Source organism: Macaca fascicularis, chromosome 20 (assembly GCF_037993035.2).
Source record: "Macaca fascicularis isolate 582-1 chromosome 20, T2T-MFA8v1.1".
In the NCBI taxonomy this organism is placed as follows: domain Eukaryota; kingdom Metazoa; phylum Chordata; class Mammalia; order Primates; family Cercopithecidae; genus Macaca; species Macaca fascicularis.
In genome coordinates, this window is record NC_088394.1 from 3357969 (window position 1) to 3377600 (window position 19632).

Here is a 19632-nt window from a genome sequence, read left to right on the forward strand (position 1 = left end):
TCAATTGGTTTTCCCTGTAAAAATTCCAGTATGTAGGCCGGGCGCGGTGGCTCAAGCCTGTAATCCCAGCACTTTGGGAGGCCGAGACGGGTAGATCACGAGATCAGGAGATCGAGACCATCCTGGCTAACACGGTGAAATCCCATCTCTACTAAAAAATACAAAAAACTAGCCGGGCGAGGTGGCGGGCGCCTGTAGTCCCAGCTACTCGGGAGGCTGAGGCAGGAGAATGGCGTGAACCCGGGAGGCGGAGCTTGCAGTGAGCTGAGATCCGGCCACTGCACTCCAGCCTGGGCGACAGAGTGAGACTCCATCTCAAAGAAATAAAATATAAAAAATTCCAGTATGTATCGCTGAAATACAAGTCTTTTTAAAAGCATAACCGCAGTACCATACTGTTTTATACATAAAAATTAACAGTCATTGCTTAATATCTCAAAGTGTGCAGTTATATTTCCAGTTCATTTGCATCTGTGTGGCGTTGTTGAACATGGTCCTCCTCCTGGCCACTATATCACATTCAGAGTTGATTCTCCCCTCCCTGTTCAGAGACTGGTGTTGGATGTTGTTTATTAGGCATCTCTCTGTGACAGCAGCAGCATTTGTGGCCATCGTTGGCCTAAATTCATTAACTCAGTGCAGAGAGTGCAGAAAGGTTATAGCCTGATATATTCATGAGATGGAATTCATTAAAGAGAAACTTCTCCCCAGCAACTTTTGGGTTAACTCGTGGTATCATTTGTAAAGGAAAAGTAGGATAAATGCTTCTTTCCCCCTTTCATGCCAGTTTTGAAAACCACAAATTGATTCACTGTTATCTTCCAATGACGATTAGTTCATAAAAAAGTTACTACCCTTCCTCACACCATACACAAAAGCTCACTCCAGGGCTGGGCGCGATGGCTCACACCTGTAATCTCAGCACTTTGGGAAGCTGAGGCGAGTGGATCACCTGAGGTCAGGAATTTGAGACCAGCCTGGCCAACATGATGAAACCCTGTCTCTACTAAAAATACAAAATTTACGGCTGGGCGCGGTGGCTCACGCCTGTAATCCCAGCACTTTGGAAGGCCGAGGCAGGCGGATCACCTGAGATCAGGAGTTCGAGACCCACCTGACCAACGTGGTGAAACAGCTAGGTGTGGTGTGCATGCATAATCCGAGCTACTCAGGAAGCTGAGTCAGGAGAATCACTTGAACCTGGGAGGCGGAGGTTGCAGTGAGCTGAGATCCACACTATTGCACTCCAGCCTGGGCAACAAGAGAGAAACTCTATCTCAAAAAAAAAAAAAAAAAAACCCAGGTGTGGTAGCGGACTCCAATAATCCCAGCTACTTGGGAGGGTGATGAGGAAGGAGAATTGCTTGAACTTGGGAGGCAGAGGTTGCAGTGAGCCGAGATCACAACACTGTGCTGCAGCCTGGGCAACAGAGCAAAACTCTGTCCCCCAGCCTCCCATCTACCCCAGTCACCAAAAAAAAAAAAAAGTTAACTCCAGGCTGGGCATGATGGCTCACACCTGTAATCTCAGCACTTTGGGAAGCAGAAGCAGGCAGATGACTTGAGGTCAGGAGTTCGCGACCAGCTGCCCATCTCTACTAAAAATACAAAAGTTAGCCAGGCATGGTGATGTGCGCCTGTAATTAATCCCAGCTACTTGGAGTAGGGTCTGAGGCAGGAGACTCACTTGCACCTGGGAGACGGAGGTTGCAGTGAGGCGAGATCGCACTACTGCGTTCCAGCCTGGGCGGTGGAGTGAGACTCCATCTCAAAAAAAACGTTCACTCTGAATGCATTAGAGGTCTGAATGTAAGGGCAATAACTGTGACACTCTTAGAGGAAAGTATAGGATTAAATGTGATAATTGGGTTAGGCAATGTTTTCTTAGATACACTGCCAAAGGCATAAGCAACCAAAGAAAAGGATGAGTTAGATTTATGTCAAGTTTTTTTTTTGAGATGGAGTCTTGCTCTGTCCCCCATGCTGGAGTGCAGTGACTCAATCTCGGCTCACTGCAAGCTCTGCCTCCCGGGTTCACCCTTCTCCTGCCTCAGGCTTCGGAGTAGTTGGGACTACGGGCGGCCCCGACCACGCCAGTCGAATTTTTTTTATTTTTAGTAGAGACAGGGTTTCACCGTGTTAGCCAGGATGGTCTCGATCTCCTGACCTCATGATCCACCCGCCTCAGCCTCCTAAAGTGCTGGGATTACAGGCGTGAGCCACCGCGCCCAGCTATATCAAGTTGAAGCACTTTTGTGCTTCAAGGGATATCACGAAAGTGAAAAGACCCACCAAATAGGAGACACACTCTGCTAATCATCTGTCTGATAAGGGACTTGTATCCAGAAATGTAAAGAACTCAGAGGGAGGAAAAAAAAATAAAGCACGGAACAAAGGGTATGACTAGACATTTTTCCAAAGAAGAGATATACGAATGGCCCATAAGCACATGCAAAGTTACTCAATATCATTAGTCATTAGGAAAATGTAAATCAAAACCACAGGGTGATACTACTTCACACCCACTAGGATGGCTGTGATCAGAAGACAGATATAACAAATGTTATCAAGGATTGGGGGGATTGGAACCCACATATGCCATGGGTGGGAATGTCAGATAGTACAGCTACTTTGGAAAACAGGCTGGCAGCTCCTCAAAAGGAAACAGAATTACCATATGACCCTGCAATTCCACTCCTAGGTGTGAACCCAAAAGAAATGAAAACACACATTCAGACAAAAACAGGTGCTAGAATGCCCATAGCATTATTTACAGTAGCCAGAAGGTGGAAACGATGCACGTCATCAAATGAGTGGATGAGTCTCCAGCCCTAAGGAGGGATGAGGTACTTATGCATGCTGCCATGCAAATGGGCGTTGAAAACACTGCCTGAGGTGAAAGCCTGCTGGGATCTGAGAAGGGATTGAGTCTGGAGATGAGCTTACAAGGCGTTACCATTGTTAACCCATGTTAAGTCTTCTGAGCCATCAACGTGGGATGTCTTTCTGTTTATTTAGATCTTTCTTTCAAAAACACTTTGTAGTTTTCAGAGTATAAGCTTTATGCTTCTTTTGTTACATTTATTCTTATTTATTTTTAATGTTACTCTAAACAGAGTTATTGGCTGGGCATGGTGGCTCACACCTGTAATCCCAGCACTTTGGGAGGCCCGGGTGGGTGGATCACCTGAGGTCAGTTGGAGACCAGTTGAGGCTGGAGGATCACTTGAACCTGGGTTGCGGAGGTTGCAGTAAGCTGACATCACACCACTGCACTCCAGCCTGGGCAACAGAGTGAGATTTTGTCTCAGTAAAAAAAAAAAAATAGAGTTGTGAATTTTCTTTCCTTTTTTTCCTTTTTTTTTTTTTTTTTGAGATGGAGTCTCGCTCTCTCGCCCAGGCTGGAATGCAGTGATGCAATCTCGCCTCACTGCGAGCTCCGCCTCCCAGGTTCATGCCATTCTCCTGCCTCAGCCTCCTGAGTAGCTGGGACTACAGGTGCCCGCTACGACACCCGGCTAATTTTTTTGTATTTTTAGTAGAGATGGGGTTTCACCACGTTAGCCAGGATGATCTCAATCTCCTGACCTTGTGATCCGCCCTCCTCGGCCTCCCAAAGTGCTGGGATTACAGGCGTGAGCCACCGCGCCTGGCCTTCTTTTTTTCTTTTCTTTTCTTTCTTTTTTTTGAGACAGAGTTTCGCTCTTGTCGCCCAGGCTGGAGTGCAGTGGCACGATCTCAGCTCACCACAACGTCTGCCTCCCGGATTCAAGTGATTCTCCTGCCTCAGCCTCCCGAGTAGCTGGGATTACAGGCGCACACCACCATGACCAGCTACGTTTTTGTATTTTTAGTAGAAACGGGGTTTCACCACGCTTATGGATAAGATGGTCTTGAACTCCTGACTGCAGGTGATCCGCCTGCCTCGGCCTCCCAGAGAGCTGGGATTGTGAATTTTATTTTTGGATTGCTCCTGGAAATTGTGTGGAAATGCAGTTGCTTTTTCCTGCCCTGCACCCTGCTGAGCTCTCCTTAGTTGTCATAGCTTCTCAGTGGAGTCCCCAGGACTTTGTGCACACAGGATCCTGTCATCTGTGGTTCGAGCTAGTTTTACTTCTTCCCTTTCAACCTGGCTGCCTTTTATCTTCTTCCCTAACTGCCCTGGCTGAGACCTCTAGTACGGTGTTGACTGGTCATGGTGAACAGAGCGCCCTGGTCGTAGGGAGAGCGTGGAGTGTTTGACCGTCGAGCACGATGTTGGCCTTAGGCCGTGCGTGCCCTCTGTCAGACTCTGGGCCCTCCCTTCTGTGCCTCGGCTATTCCGTATTTTTGTCCTATAGAGGTGGGGAATTTTTGTTAACTGCATTTTCTGTATCTATCGAGGTGGTCCTGTGTTTTCCTTAGTGCTTTATTCTAATGAGATGCAACGCATTGCTTTTTGTATTTTGAACCAGTCTTGCACTGTGTCATACATCCTCTTGGTCATGGTGCCTAGTCCTTTTCAGATGTTGCCGCATTTGGTTTGCTGGTGTTTCGTCCAAAGGGTAGTCCCATTTTGTGGAGCGTTCTTCTGTGCTTCTTTGTGGGTTTGTGGACAAGATGGTAGCCGGCACCCTTGGCTTTGAAGAGAGTGTGGGTGTTTCGTGAGCTCAGGATCCCTTCTTCAGGTCTTCCCTCCCCAGCGCCCCCTCCAAGTATGACTGGCAGATCTGGGGGACTATGGGTGGTCCATGGAGTTTCTTTGATGAGGGTGGAGACAACAACCCAGCCGAGACCTCACTGTCGGTAGTCCCGTGGCATGCGGGGGCAGCAGCGGCCAGTGCAGGTCTCTGGGCCTGAGTTTCCAGCAGCTGGAGAGGCGTGAGCTTTGGCCAGTCTCTGAGCCTCCCGGGAGAAGTAACTAGGTGGTTTCTGAGGTTTCCTTATGCTCTATCTGGGGCTCTCAGCTCGGATGTCACAGATAGAAGTCAGGGGATCCGTGAGGCTGGATAGGAGGAAATTCCTAATTTTCACGAACCTTTCAGCAAAGCGTACCATTTCCTTCCATTATGAACATCAGCAACAAATGTCTGTCATCAGAAGTCACAGGTATTCTCATGTCATGCTGCAGGGGTCACATCACGGTAGTGACGCCATGCCACTTGTGCCGAGCACCGCTGCCAGGTTACTGTGGCGTGACCGGCTGCTGTGTCATGCCGGTCACATATTACTACATCACAGATCCATCACTGCAATAATTTGATACGTGTATTGAATTATAATTGCTTTCTCCTATAGTCCTGTGTATTTTATGGATTTGGAACATTATTCCAAGGGTAGCCATCTTCTCCACACTCTAGCGGCGCTGTTTGTCTCTAGATTAACTAAGAACAGATGTCCTTTTCCAAGGCGGTGACTTTGCGTATGCCCAGAGGCTCGGAGTCCCACCTTTAGGAAGGTGTGGCAGGGTGAGGGTGGGCAAGCCCTAAGGAAAGAAGAGAGGGTGGGAAGACCCTTGGGGAGCGAGGAGGAGTTGAGGGTGTAGCTCCTGAGGGTGGAGAGGGCAGGGAGGATTCCGGGAGATCCGAGCCCAGAGTCCGGCTGCGGGAAGGTGAGAACAGCAGCAGCGGTAGCAGCATCGAGGGCCCTACCAGCGTGGAGCTCGCTATGTAGCACTCGTCTGAGAGATGGGGCGGGTGTTGGTGCACAGACTTGCTCTGTGCACAGCCTTGCTGTTTAAAAACACATATGGCTCTGTGTGCTGCACGACAACCTCAATCATTTAATTATGCATTATATACATCTCTCCATAGGAGAAAGACACATTTTTAGACTTTTTAATGATGGCATTTAAAAAAATACAAGTCACAAAAGCAACGCTCAATGATAGTAAAGAACAGAAACACTGAATAGGTAGATGGAGCGAGTGGCGTCCCGTCCTGCCGGCAGACGCAGCCCTCGTCGCCGTGCCACACCGGACCCTGAAGGACAGATCCGGCATGGAGAGGGAACTGCAGGGTCAGGGAGGCAAACATCTTTGTGACTTGTGACGCTCATTGGAAAATTGCCCCCAGAAGCGATGCCATTTTACAGCCCCACCCGTAGCGCGGCGTCTGTCCCCTCAGATCCCTGCCAGCGCTATGTATTTTTATTCTTTTTCCCCTTTGCCAATGTGATAGGCTGTCGTGTTCTAATTTGCATTTCTTTGATTCATTGCAGGGCTGAATGGCTTCGTTTGTTTTTGGCTCTTGGTTTGGTTTGCTTTCCTCTAGGCCAGCGGGGGGCGAGTGCGTGTTTGCGGATGTCCTTGGTGTTCTTGGCAGGATCACTGAGGGTCCTGGCAGGATGCACATGCAGCCATGAAGTCTTTGTTTTTTGTTTATTTTTTGAGACAGAGTCTGGCTCTATTGCCTAGGCTAGAGTACAGTGGCGCAATTGTGGCTGACCGCACCCTCAGCTTCCTGGGCTCAAGCGATCCTCCTTTCTCAGCCTCCCAAGTAGCTGAGACTAGAGGTGCACCACCATGCCTGGCTAATTCCTGAAATTCTTTCTAGACACGGAGTCTCACTATGTTGTTCAGGCTGGTCTCAAGCTCCTGACCTAGAGCAGTCCTCCTGCCTTGGCCTCCCAAAGCAGTGGGACTGCAGGCGTGAGCCCCCGCACCTGGGCAGTCGTGAAGTCCGCAAAAAAGTCATTCACTGAAGGGAACGGGTCCCCGCAGCAGAGGCTGTGAGGTTCTCTCAGCCTGGCCAGAGGAGGGCAGGTGGAAGGGACAACTCAGAACCGGCCCAGGCAGGGCCGGTGTGGACAGCAGCTGCGTGGTGGCCCCGGGCCAGCTCGTGCTGTGGCTCTGCTCTGTCACAGCCCCTCTGTAGAGGAAGGCCCTTGGGCTGGAGGCCTGAGTCTTGTTCCCTTTGTAGCGCCTCAGCTCCCAAGCTGTTTGTGATGGAAAGGAGGTTGTTTCTGGCCTGCAACTGTTTGTGTACCTGGGCACGTTTGGATACCCCAGGTCCTGCAGTGAGCCAGCCAGGACCGTGTCCTCATGCCCTCCGTTGAGCGGGTGCCACCGGCAGAATGCACTGGACGTTTGTGTGCAGCTCGCTCTCCAGGCGCGTGTCGGGTGGGAGCGCCAGGGTGGAGGGTGCCAGTGTCCAGATGTCAGGCAGGCGTCTTTGAGCAGGTGAGCCGTGAGCCAGCCCCGGTGTGGCCTGGACAAGTCTGGCTCCTGGGGGTGCATGGTCCGCCATGTGCGACACCCACCTCGCAGCCCTGGATTGTCACAGATCGTGAGTCCGAGCGTGACCTTCTCTCTCCTCTGCAGCCAGGGCCAACTCATTCGTGGGAACAGCGCAGTACGTTTCTCCAGAGCTGCTCACGGAGAAGTCCGCCTGTAAGAGGTAAAAACCACTTTCATCTAAGCCGTACTTCCCTTTTCTTTAACATAGAAATTAATATTCGAGAGGGTGAATTTGGTGGCCTTTAAGTAGCTAAGCATACTTTGAAAGAAATCAGCATTTCGCATTTCAAAGCGTATTTTTCGTGGCGTACACACACGTGATACGTTAATGTTGTATTCTAAGCTTCCTGGGTTTGCTGATGCTTTCTGGTTGCAGATATAATCGTTTTTGTGTTTGTTTGTTTTTGTTTTTTGTTTTTTGAGACGGAGTCTCGCTCTGTCTCCAGGCTGGAGTGCAGTGGCATCATCTCGGCTCGCTGCAACCTCCGCCTCCCGGGTTCAAGCGATTCTCCTGCCTCGGCCTCCCAAGTAGCTACAGGCGCCCGCCATCACGTCCAGCTAATTTTTGTAGTTTTGGTAGAGATGGGGTTTCACCTTGTGGGCCAGGATGGTCTCAGTCTCTTGACCTTATGATCTGCCCGCCTCGGCCTTCCAAAGTACTGGAATTACAGGCGTGAGCCACCATGCCCAGCCTAATTCTTTCTTTAGGAAAAACTATTCAGTGAGGAAAGCGTGGCTCTCATGTGCACGGAGCCCAGGCTTCCTTGGTGCTACCCCCTGTCGGGGTGGAGGGCAGGGACCCTGGCCTTAGGGTTGCTCGGCCACACACCAGCTGCAGTGGGACAGGGTCCCGCAGAGCGCAGGGAGGCCCTGGAGGGTGCCGGTGTGGGAGGGTGGCGGCATCCAGCAGGCATGAGGGTCTTTGAGAGAGACTGCAGGGCCGGTGCGGGTCACGGGAGGGGAGAGTGGAGAAGCGCCAGCCAGGGAGCCACTGGCAGTGTGGGGGGAGGATGTCCAGGGAGCTGACGACAAGGGTTGGTGAGAAGTCTGAGGTGCTGTCTAGGGTGGCTGGGAGGTAGATGGCAGGCTGAGAGGCAGCATCAGAGTCTGGAGTTTCAAGTCTAGGGAGCAGTTGTGTGGAATCAGGGTGGGGCTGGGGTTCCTCCTGCCTCGGGCCAGTCAAGTGCTGCTGAGGGCTGGAGTCAGCTTCGGCTGCTGGTGCCCTCGTGAGTTGACAGGACCACAGGAGTCCCACGCTGCCGCTCTCCTGCTCCGCCAGGTTACAAGGGGCCACCTTCCTGGAGTGAAGTGAGCCACTCTGAGAGAATGAATGATTCTGGTTACGGCAGTTCTGGATGTCTGAGCTTGACAGCTTCAGGAAAAACTGTGGGAGGTGGGGCCATGGCACAAACGTGGTGGGTGGGTGGAAGGGTTCTGAGCACTCACTCAGCATCCTGGCCGCCTCCAGGCTTTTTCGGTTTTGTTCTTTTAACTTTTTCAACCAGCAGATACTGAGTTCTCTTTTTATTATTATTCAGTTATTCTTTAAAATAGAGATGGGTTCTTGCTGTGTTGCCCAGTCTCGTCTTGAACTCCTGGGCTCAGGTGATCCTCCCATCTCGGCTTCCCAAAGTGCTGGGATTACAGGCGTGAGACAAGGCGGCCGGCCGGATACTGAGTTCTTAGCATGGCCAGAGACTGCTTTAGGTCAGAGCTTCCCAACTGGAGTGATTCTGCTCCCCTGGGAACACTTGGCCCTGTCTGGACAGTTTTAGTTGTCACAGCTGGGGCAGGGGTAGGGCTGGCACCCAGCGGGGGAGGGGAGGATGAGCTGCTCAGCATCCTGCGATGCAGTCCCTCCCACAGGTGGGGGCGCGACGTACCCGGCTTTCAAAGTGCATGTGGTCACCACCTAAGAGCTAGCATTTCCTTGTTTGTAGATTTTACCTTCAGGGTGGAAGGCCACTTTAGCGTTGGTCCAGAAAGATCTCCAAGCTCTACAAATATACACATGGGATCCTGCCCTGTGGGAAAAAGGAGGAATGTGTATTCACGTTTTCTCATTTGCGCGTTCAGGTTCTCTGGAGGGATAGACACTGCACGGATGATGGTAGTTGTCTATCGGGTGAGGGAATAGGATTATGAGGAAGGCATTTCTGCATCTCTTTTTCTGCTTTTGAATTTTTTAATCGTGTGATATTAAACATTGTTAGGAACGTTTATTATAAAGAGTTGAGGCTCAGCGCGGTGGCTCACGGCCTGTGATCCCAGCACTTTGGGAGGCCAAGGCGGGGGGATCACAAGGTCAGGAGATCGAGACCATCCTGGCTAACACGGTGAAAACCCATCTCTACTAAAGATACAAAAAATTAGCAGGGTGTGGTGGCGGGAGCCAGTAGTACCAGCTACTCGGGAGGCTGAGGCAGGAGAATGGCGTGAACCTGAGAGGTGGAGCTTGTAGTCAGCAGAGATCGCGCCACTGCACTCCAGTCTGGGAAACAGCGTGACTTGGTCTCAAAAAAAAATTAAAAAAAGAAGGATTTGAAAGAGGCCGGGCGTGGTGGCTCATGTCTGTAATCCCATTACTTTGGGAGGTTGAGGATGACACATCGCTTGAGGCCAGGAGTTCGAGACCAGCATGGCCAACATGGCAAGACCCTCTCTCTACTAAATATAAGAAAAATTAGGCCGGGCGCGGTGGCTCACGCCTGTAATCCCTGCACTTTGGGAGGCCGAGGCGGGCGGATCACGAGGTCAGGAGATCGAGACCATCCTGGCTAACACGGTGAAACCCCGTCTCTACTAAAATACAAAAAATTAGCCGGGCGCGGTGGCGGGCGCCTGTAGTCCCAGCTACTCAGGAGGCTGAGGCAGGAGAATGGCGCGAACCCGGGAGGCGGAGCTTGCAGTGAGCCGAAATGGTGCCACTGCACTCCAGCCTGGGCAACAGAGTGAAGACTCCGCCTCAAAAAAAAAAAAAAAAAAAAAAAAAGGAAAAATTAGCCGGGCCTGATGGTGAGCGCCTGTAGACCCTGATACTCAGGAGGCTGAGGCGGAGACAGAGGTGGCAGTGAGCTGAGATTGCGGCACTGCATTCCAGCCTAGGTGACAGAGTAAGACCGTGTCTGAAAAACAAAAAAAAGAAAGAAAGAAAGAAAAAGAGAAATTAATTATGAAGAGTTCTTAGAAAATAAGTCTCCAGACCCACTTATAGTCACAGATAATAATTGGGCGTACAGGTGTATAGCTTTTCAGTCAATTTTTTCTATGCAGTTTATAGTTGTTTAAGTGGCTTTTATGCCATTTGAGTCACATTGGGCAGGTGGTTTTGAGCCCTACGTGATTATGTAATGGGCGCTTTCCCCTGTCATTTGAATGACTGGTGGGTGTCTTTATCAGTGTATGGTTTTCTGTCACATGAAGATTGTGGTTCATGGACCTGTCTCTGCTGTCGTGCGTTGAAGAGGTTTCCATTCATTCACACACTGGCGTGTTTCTGACCCGCCACCCAACCTGCACGGGCAGAGGAGGTCTCTTTGCCTGGGGTCGGGGTGAGGGTGTCCCTCTAGTTGTCCATGTAGTGGGCGAGACAGGGTCTGCTGGACTGAGTGAGGGGCCGCCCTGAATTCCTCGGTTTGGATTTCAGGAAGTGGCATGACTTGGTCTAACTGAACGTTTATTTGATACACCCTTGGTACACGTGCTTTCTGGAAGTGCAATACTGGCTTCCCCTTTTATTTTTGTATTGTATTTAAAAAATATAAATTCTAAAGTAATGGTTTCTGATAAAACATTTGATAATTCACAGAGGTGAAAAACTACCCCACAATCCCTTTCTGCTTGAATTCCATGCTCTGGAGAGGACCTCGTGAAGGTCCAGGCACAGCCCTGCCCCCAGCACCCCTCTTCTCTCTGCTGCTTCCACACTGAAAGGTGGAGGCTCTGCTGCCTGTTTTCTTTTGTTGCTCCCCATTTTAACTAAACACTAAAGAAAGTCAAGTGTGAATGTTACGGTCATTCATTTCGCCTGTGCTGCACTTTCCTGTCCCTGGCAAGCCCTCCACCGGCACTGATGGGAGGGCGCTTCCTTCAGCTTTCTTGGTTGTCTTACTGGAACAGGGTCAGCCCCATTCTGTCCCATCCTGCCCTCTGCCTGGTCTGTAGCCACGTGGTGCCAGGAGTGAGCTCTGCTCTGCTTCAGGATGACAGGTGTGTGTGGATGTTAGTAAGCCCTGTTGGAAATGGCGAAGCTTTGGGGACAGTTGAGTGACCGCCGGTGCCTGCCACATGCAGACCCTCTGGGCCCAGGCCGCTGGGAGGCTTCTCCAGAGGGCGGGTTCCCCACCCTCACACCTCACTGATCTTAAAGGACAGAATTGCATTAGAGGTGAAACTGGGGCCATGTGGACAGAGTGGAAATTGAGCTGGCCTTGTCACCTATATTTTACACATGTCTTTTTTCCTTTGTTTTCCCCTTACCTTAAAGTTCAGACCTTTGGGCTCTTGGATGCATAATATACCAGCTTGTGGCAGGACTCCCACCATTCCGAGCTGGGTAAGGAGACAGCGTTTCCTGGGCCTTGGAGCCTGTTGGGGTGCACCCCACCGGCCGACAGTCCCTCCGGCATCGAGGTGGGTGGGGGAGGGCAGCACTTAGTGCTGTGCCCAGGTGGGGGCGCTTGGCATGCAGGGCCGGGGTGTGTTTGCAGGGCTGCGAGGCCGGGGCGCTCATCCCTGCCTGTGGAGGCTTCTGGGATCCTGCCTAGGATGACTTTTTTTTTTTTAATTTTTTACAGAAATGAGTATCTTATATTTCAGAAGATCATTAAGTTGGAATATGACTTTCCAGAAAAATTCTTCCCTAAGGCAAGAGACCTCGTGGAGAAACTTTTGGTAAATATTGTGAATTTCCTTTTGGAAAGGGGATCTGGGACACCCTGAGTCCTCTGAAACTGCTCTCTGAGTGGCTTTCCTGGAGGTTCCTGTGTTCACAAAAAATGGTGTTTTTAGGGTTAATAGTGAGCATAGATAATTACATTTCATGTCGCCAGGCGCAGTGGCTCACGCCTGTAACCCCAGCACTTTGGGAGGCTGAGGCAGGAGAATGGCGTGAACCTGGGAGGCAGAGGTTGCAGTGAGTTGAGATCACGCCACTGCACTCCAGCCTGGGCGACAAAGCAAGACTGTCTCAAAAAAAAAAAAAAAAAAAGAAAGAAAAGAAAACAAAAACCCAAACCTTTTGAGTACTTATTTTCACTTCTCAGTATCTGCTGGAGAGTACTGGGTACTGTTCCCCTGCTGCCCCCTCCATCCCCCACAGAGCAACTGGATGGGGAGGCAGGCCCTGGGATCCTGCGCTGCCTCTTAAGGCTCAGCTCATTTTCTCGCACAGGTGGAAAGGAATCTCAGTCTCAAAATACAATGAACAACAGCAAGGATTCTTTTACAGTGTATAGTTAAAAATCCTAAAACAAGAAAAATTGAGTAATTAGCAAAGAGAGCGAATCATCACTGGGACCAGCACACTCCTGCGGTTGTGGAGTGGGTGTTGCTGGGACCCTGGAAGGCTGCAGAGCTGTCTCCTCCAGGGACTGATCAATCCCACACCTCAGCCCCAGGGGAAAGAGGTGAGACAGGTTGGGAGAAGCCAGTGGCTGTGGAGCCTAGCGATCCTGGGGCCACCTGCAGGGGCAGGACTGACCCCGCTCCCAGAGTCGTGGTGAGGAGGGATGTCCAGGGCCAAAGGCACAGGAAGGTCAGAAAACTTCTGTTTCTAGAATATAAACTGATGTACCTTTCCCAGACTAACCTCTCTTCTCTGTTTTACCTGGGCTGGTCTTTTAAATTTTCATGTAGCTGACTCTAAAGCTGAAATGTACAGATGTCATAAACTAGGGTCTGCAGCCACTTGCGCTGTCATAATCCTGGACGCTCCAGCACCAGTAACTTAACATGCTATGCAGCGTTGATGAGCAAATGCTCAATGGTACAGTCATTTCCTTTTTTTTTTTTAATTTTAGTTCCTTTTATTATTCCTGCTACAGTAGTTTCCTATCAAGAATTAGGCACTTGGAAATTGAAAGGGACTTATAGGCCGGGCGCGGTGGCTCACGCCTGTAATCCTAGCACTTTGGGAGGCTGAGGCAGGCAGATCACAAGGTCAGGAGATCAAGACCATCCTGTCCAACACAGTGAAACCCCGTCTCTACTAAAAATACGAAAAATTAGCTGGGAGTGGTGGCAGGCGCCTGTAGTCCCAGCTACTCGGGAGGCTGAGGCAGGAGAATGGCGTGAACCTGGGAGGCAGAGCTTGCAGTGAGCCGAGATTGAACCACTGCACTCCAGCCAGGGCGGCAGAGCAGACTCCGTCTCAAAAGAAAAAGAAAGGGACTTATAATGAGATGAGATAAATTAATTTTTTTGGGTGATGGAGTTTTGCTCTTGTCACACAGGCAGGAGTGCAATGGTACGATCTTAGCTCACTGCAAATTCTGCCTCCCGGGTTCCAGTGATTCTCCTGCCTCAGCCTCCCGAGCGGCTGGGATTATAGGTGCGCGCCACCACACCCAGCTGATTTTTATATTTTTAGTAGAGACGGGTTGTCACCATGTTGGCTAGGCTGGTCTCAAACTCCTGACCTCAGGTGATCCGCCTGCCTCAGCCTCCCAAAGTGCTGGGATTCGAGGTGTGAGCTACCATGCTTGGCCACCAGGTTTGGGTTTCTTTGGTCAGAATCACGTTTTCACCCTGGCAGTGACTAGTCTTGATTGTTACTTAAGGTTTTAGATGCCACAAAGCGGTTAGGCTGTGAGGAAATGGAAGGGTATGGACCTCTTAAAGCACACCCATTCTTCGAGTCTGTCACGTGGGAGAACCTGCACCAGCAGACGCCTCCGAAGCTCACCGCTTACCTGCCGGCCATGTCGGAAGACGACGAGGACTGCTATGGCAATGTAAGCTGGCCAGGATGGCGGGTGAGGTGGGTGGCACTGGGTCCTCCGTGCACTGGGCTTCATGCCTGTGTGCCAGACCCACCTGTGATTTGCAGGCGAAAGGGGAGGGTGTCTGTGCCACGGCGGCAGGCCTGTTGGTGGCTGTAGTCTTTGCTGCCTTGAGGCAGTGGCGAGTGAGGTGCGGGGTGGCTCGTGTTTTCCTCATTTCCATGGCTGGGGGCAGTCTAGTGAGTTTCCACCCAGAGGGTGCTGCTAGAACTGGATACTGAGCACCCCGGCACTGGCCCTGGGGTCCCGGGTACGGGACCTCCTGCCCGGCCTGTCGCATCTGCGCTTGGCTTGGTGCTTGTACAGCTGTGCGTCCAAGATGTTCCAGAACACTGCCTGTCTTTCCACAGAAACCCCTGAGTGTCACGTGCTTGGACTTTTGGGACGTGGCGTTGGCAGGGACACTGGCACCGTCTGCGTCAGTGCTGAGTGGGCTCTGAGGCTGCTGGTCTCCCAACTTCACCACAGCCATGCGGTCTTCAGCACACTTTGCTCTTTAAGCTTCTTGTAGAGAAAAGGGACCATATGCCTCAGGGACCGAGGGTGTTGTGAGAGGCAGGCATGTCGCCTACTTTCAACCTTGTTTCCTCTGAGTTCCTCTTGCCACTTCCACCATGACCCCCTCATACTTAAGTGTTGTTATCATGAGATCCATTTTTCTGGTTTGACTTCTGTCACTGTGGCTTATTCTAACTGGCACCATGTACGGAGTTCCACTTTCCATGAATGAAGAAGTCTAGATTTTATTTATTTATTTGTTTTGAGACAGGGTCTTGGTCTGTCGCTCAGGCTGGAGTGTAGTGGCGCGATCTCAGCTCACTGCCACCTCTGCCGCTCTGGGTTCAAGCGATTCTCCTGTCTCAGCCTCCCGAGTAGTGGGAACTGCAGGTGTGCGCCACCACGCCTGGCTAATTTTTGTATTTTTAGTAGAGACAGGGTTTCGCCATGTTGGCCAGGCTGGTGTCAATCTCCTGACCTCAAGTGATCTACCTGCCTCGGCCTCCAAAACTGCTGGGGTCTTAGGCATGAGTTACTGCTCCTAGCTGGGAATTCTAGATTTTATCTGAAAGTCATCCACAGCTAAACTTCTGCTAGTGTCCCCTCCTGGAGATGAAGTTTCCCAATGCCCCGTAATGCCCCTCATCCTCCCGACATCCTTTGAGCCCAAAGTCTAGGGGAGCCAGGTCTAGGGGAGCCAGGCCTGGGGGGCAGTCTGTGCTGCCTGACGTGGCCACTTGTAGCTTTCATGTATGCAGAGGGCTGGGAGCCCCGAGGCCCTAGCCCCCTGCTGAGGCCCTCACCTCCACCCTCTGTGCCCCCCAAGGCCCTCACCCCCACCCTCTGTGCCACCCAGCTGCTCCTACATGGTCTTTGGTCACGGCTGGCGGGTGCCACCGGGCTGCAGTGCTCTCCCTGCTGGGCCTGCTGTTGCTGCAGAGGTTGTGCTCGGGACTGGCTGGTGGCCGTTATCCTGTGGGCTCTGTCCTCCGTTCCTCCCAGGGTGGTAGCTGGGCTCTGAAGGAGCAGCACAGGCTTTAGTTGTCTGCAGTCTCAGTGCCTGGAGAGCTTCTCTTAGTGTGGGGGTGGGTGTGCTTGCACACGTTGCGTACCTATGCAGGGCTCTGTGCCTGGGCCTACTGAGAGCTAGGGCTGCTTGATACGTGGGTTCTGTTGCTGTCTGTGAAGTCCGGCTCCGTGTGCTGGCAGCCGACTGTTAGATGGCCCATCCTTAGCTCTGAACACCTGTGTGGTTTGAAAGCCTTGGAGTGGGTCCAGGCAGGGAGCTCCCAGGTCAGATCTCATATGGGGACAGTGAGTGAGTCTTGGCAAACAGCGTCAAGCATGGAAGGAGCCTTCAGGGCTGTACCTCCTCCCTCCCTGCGGGGCTGCACCCCCTCCTTCATGGGGAATGGGCACTGGGCGTCCCCTTCAGCAGGGAGGTTGGCCATGGTACCCACCCTTGGGTCAAGGCAGGAGGAGAGCAGGTGCTTCGTTGGCTCCTGCTCTCCTGAGGTCCTGCAAGTGCTGGGGCGGTGTTGCCATTGGACAGTGTTGGAGACGAGCAGGCTGGGCAGGCCCACGCCCTGTGGAGGGGCCGGCAGCACTGGGTGTTTCCACCCTGCCCATTGGCGAGCACCTCGCTCCAGCCCAGCTGGGTGAGAGGCTTCAGGGCTGTGGGGCGGGGCTGTTGTGCAGCTGTAGGAGTGCGAGCACATGGGGGACGCTGCGTGTGTGGAGGGTTGTGTGGGGCAGCAGCCAGGGCCTGCATCTGAAGGCACAGAGGACGTGGAAGAGCATGCTGTACTCTTATCCCAGCCATTGCTGATGGTGCCATTGCTGGTGGCACCTTTTCTTTCCCCTTGTTGTTGGCCTCAGCAGAGCTCAGATGTGGGGCCTGCAGCCGGGGATGTGGCTGCCCCCACCCAGGGGTTCTCTAGCCTTGGCAGCCCCAGGAGCGTGTTAGTGCGCAGGCTCTGTCTGCTTGGCACGTTTATGAGTGAGTGAGTTTCCACTGTCGACACTAGTTTGTCATTTTCCCAGAGAAACAGGCAGTGTTGTCTACCGTAAGTTCAGTTTATCTTTGCTGAGATTAAAAGGAATGCCTTTTAAACAGTTGAATGTGTTTAGTCAAATCATAATATGTAGCATCTGTTACAGACTCAGACCCCTGAGACCCCTGGGGCCCAATGAGGTCTTGCGCGGAGGCCCTGCCTGCCAGCCTGTGCGATGGATCTGCTGCCAAGCCTCCTTGGGCTCCTTCTCTTCCCAGCAGGCATCCCAGCGCCCACCTCCGGGGGCAGCACTGGCATTCACGGGGCCTGCAGGGTAAGGGCCCAGGTCCCCTCTTCCTGGAGAGGAAATCTGAGGCTTCGCCCTTCTGTGGCCCTGATTCCCATGGGAAGAGGAGCCCGACCAGGCAAGATCCAGTGAGGCCTCGGTTCTGTGGCCAGGTGTCCCATGGAGGAGAATCAGGGCTGCCCACCCTGTCGCCTTGCGCCTTGCTGTGTGAGAGCTCCCAAGGCCTGACAACGGCAGTGCCAGGAGGGGCTGGGGTTTTAGGACTGTAGAGGCAAGTGAAGGTGTGGTTCTCACTTTTCCTTCTTCTCTGCAGTATGACAATCTCCTGAGCCAGTTTGGCTGCATGCAGTTGTCCTTGTCCTCCTCCTCACACTCCTTGTCAGCCTCGGACGTGGGCCTGCCCCAGAGGTCAGGCAGCAACATAGAGCAGTACATCCATGATTTGGACTCGAACTCCTTTGAACTGGACTTACAGTTTTCCGAAGATGAGAAGAGGTTGTTACTGGAGAAGCAGGCTGGCGGAAACCCTTGGTAAGACCTTATAGACATAAGCAATGCTTTGTGCAGAATTGCAGCGTGAACACATGGGGGCTTATGGTGGGTGCCTTTGCCTTGTCACTGCCTCCCTCAGCAGCCTTGGACGCTTGGCCAAGGAGCACATTGTAAGTGCACAGTTGGAAACAGGTGCTTAGGAGGCAGCTGGCCCAGGGGGTGAGTGGGTTGTGACTGCCGGGCGCTGCCCTCCTCTCCTGGGCATTTGGATCTGCTGGGTGTGGCCTGAAGTCACTATGGTGTGGACAGATGCGGCCTGGACTGGGCCACTTGGGAGTTTCTGAGGTTCGCTGTTGTAGCCCCGCTTTTCCACATAGCTTTCCCCGCTTGTCCATTTATGTCTTTTAAGCTGAGCGCCAGGGGCGGCGTGTGTTCAAGGGTGTGCATGTTTTCAGAGGGCTGGGGATCTGTCCTGGGGGCCAGGAATTGACCTTTCCCAATGCTCTTGCCTGCCTGAGAGTGTTTGATGCTCTAAAAACTTGTGAATTTCCGTTTTGTTCCTGTTGAGGCAGATGTCTCCTGTGTTCATGACCATTTGTGTTTCTTTTTTGAGGTACTTTGTGTCCTTTGACTATTTTTTCTTGTATGTTTTGCATCTTTTTTTTGAGACAGAATGTCACTCTGTCACCCAGGCTGGAGTGCAGTGGTGCTATCTCAGCTCACTGCAACCTCTGCTTCCTGGGTTCAAGCAATTCTCCTGCCTCGACCTCCCAAGTAGCTGGGATTACAGGCGCCCGCCACCACACCCGGTTAATTCTTGAATTTTTTTTTTTTTTTTTGAGACGGAGTCTCGCTCTGTCGCCCAGGCTGGAGTGCAGTGGCCGGATCTCAGCTCACTGCAAGCTCCGCCTCCTGGGTCTACGCCATTCTCCTGCCTCAGCCTCCCAAGTAGCTGGGACTACAGGCGCCCGTCACCTCGCCCGGCTAGTTTTTTGTTTTTTTTTTTTTTTTTTTTTTTTCTTTGAGACAGAGTCTCGCTCTGTCGCCCAGGCTGGAGTGCAGTGGCCGGATCTCAGCTCACTACAAGCTCTGCCTCCCAGGTTTATGCCATTCTCCTGCCTCAGCCTCCCAAGTAGCTGGGACTACAGGCACCCGCCACCTCGCCCGGCTAGTTTTTTGTATTTTTAGTAGAGACGGGGTTTCACCGTGTTAGCCAGGATGGTCTCGATCTCCTGACCTCGTGATCCGCCCGTCTCGGCCTCCCAAAGTGCTGGGATTACAGGCTTGAGCCACCGCGCCCGGCCGTTTTTTGTATTTTTTTAGTAGAGACGGGGTTTCACCGTGTTAGCCAGGCTGGTCTCAATCTCCTGACCTCGTGATCTGCCTGTCTCGGCCTCCCAAAGTGCTGGGATTACAGGCTTGAGCCACCACGCCTGGCCAATTCTTGTATTTTTTGGTAGAGATGGGTTTTCCCTGTGTTGGCCAGACTGGTGCATCTTTTTAACATGGATTTTTAAAAGCCATGTGTGTGGAGACTATTCCTTGTTGTATGTTTTGCAAACATTCTTTAGTTTCTCTCCAGTCTTTTGATACTGTTTTTGTATGGAAGCTGCAAATTCTTACCAAGTCCATCCTGTCCCTATTTATATTTTATGTTTTCCATCTTAATCTGGTAAGAAGGGCTTCCCCTCTAATATTTTTACCTGCTTGTCCCTTTTGTGTGGGCAGGGAGGAGCCCAAGACAGTGGGGAGAGGGCTTTGCAGGAAGGTATGCTGGAGTGGAAGCACAAGGCAAGGGGGAGTGGAGGGCCAGGCTAGGCAGGGACAGGACACGTGTGACTTGAGAGACTTGTGGAGAGGAATGAGAGGAAGGAGCTGAGCTCTGGGCCGCCCCAGCAAGTGGGGAACACCACGACTCTGTGCGGTGTGCCACGCCTGTCTCTAGAAAACCTGTGCAGAGATGCTGGCAGGCAGGAACAGTCTACAGCTAGGGCTCTGACTTGCTAGTTGTGAGTCAGTGTGATTGCTAGGGATGTTAATGTGTACCGAGCCGGAGAAGCGGGCTTTTGACGGGAACAATCTGAGCAGTGCTGCGCTGCGCAGCTCCAAGCAGCAAGGAGGTGT

General features: G+C 52.0%; 1 protein-coding gene across 4 annotated transcripts in view; it reads left to right on the top strand.

Moving 5' to 3' along the window:
• The window catches only part of PDPK1 (3-phosphoinositide dependent protein kinase 1), an 80417-nt gene that overhangs the window by 44465 nt on the left and 16320 nt on the right, over positions 1-19632 (top strand). For 3 of the 4 annotated variants that reach the window (XM_045381441.3, XM_074028603.1, XM_045381442.3), the window contains 5 exons: positions 7301-7376; positions 11703-11771; positions 12013-12109; positions 13996-14169; positions 17330-17547. In XM_045381441.3, the coding sequence (XP_045237376.2) occupies positions 7301-7376; positions 11703-11771; positions 12013-12109; positions 13996-14169; positions 17330-17547 (634 nt within the window). Of the gene's footprint in view, positions 1-7300; positions 7377-7662; positions 7973-11702; positions 11772-12012; positions 12110-13995; positions 14170-17329; positions 17548-19632 lie in introns of those variants that run through there. The other variant, XM_074028604.1, reaches the window with a different exon arrangement.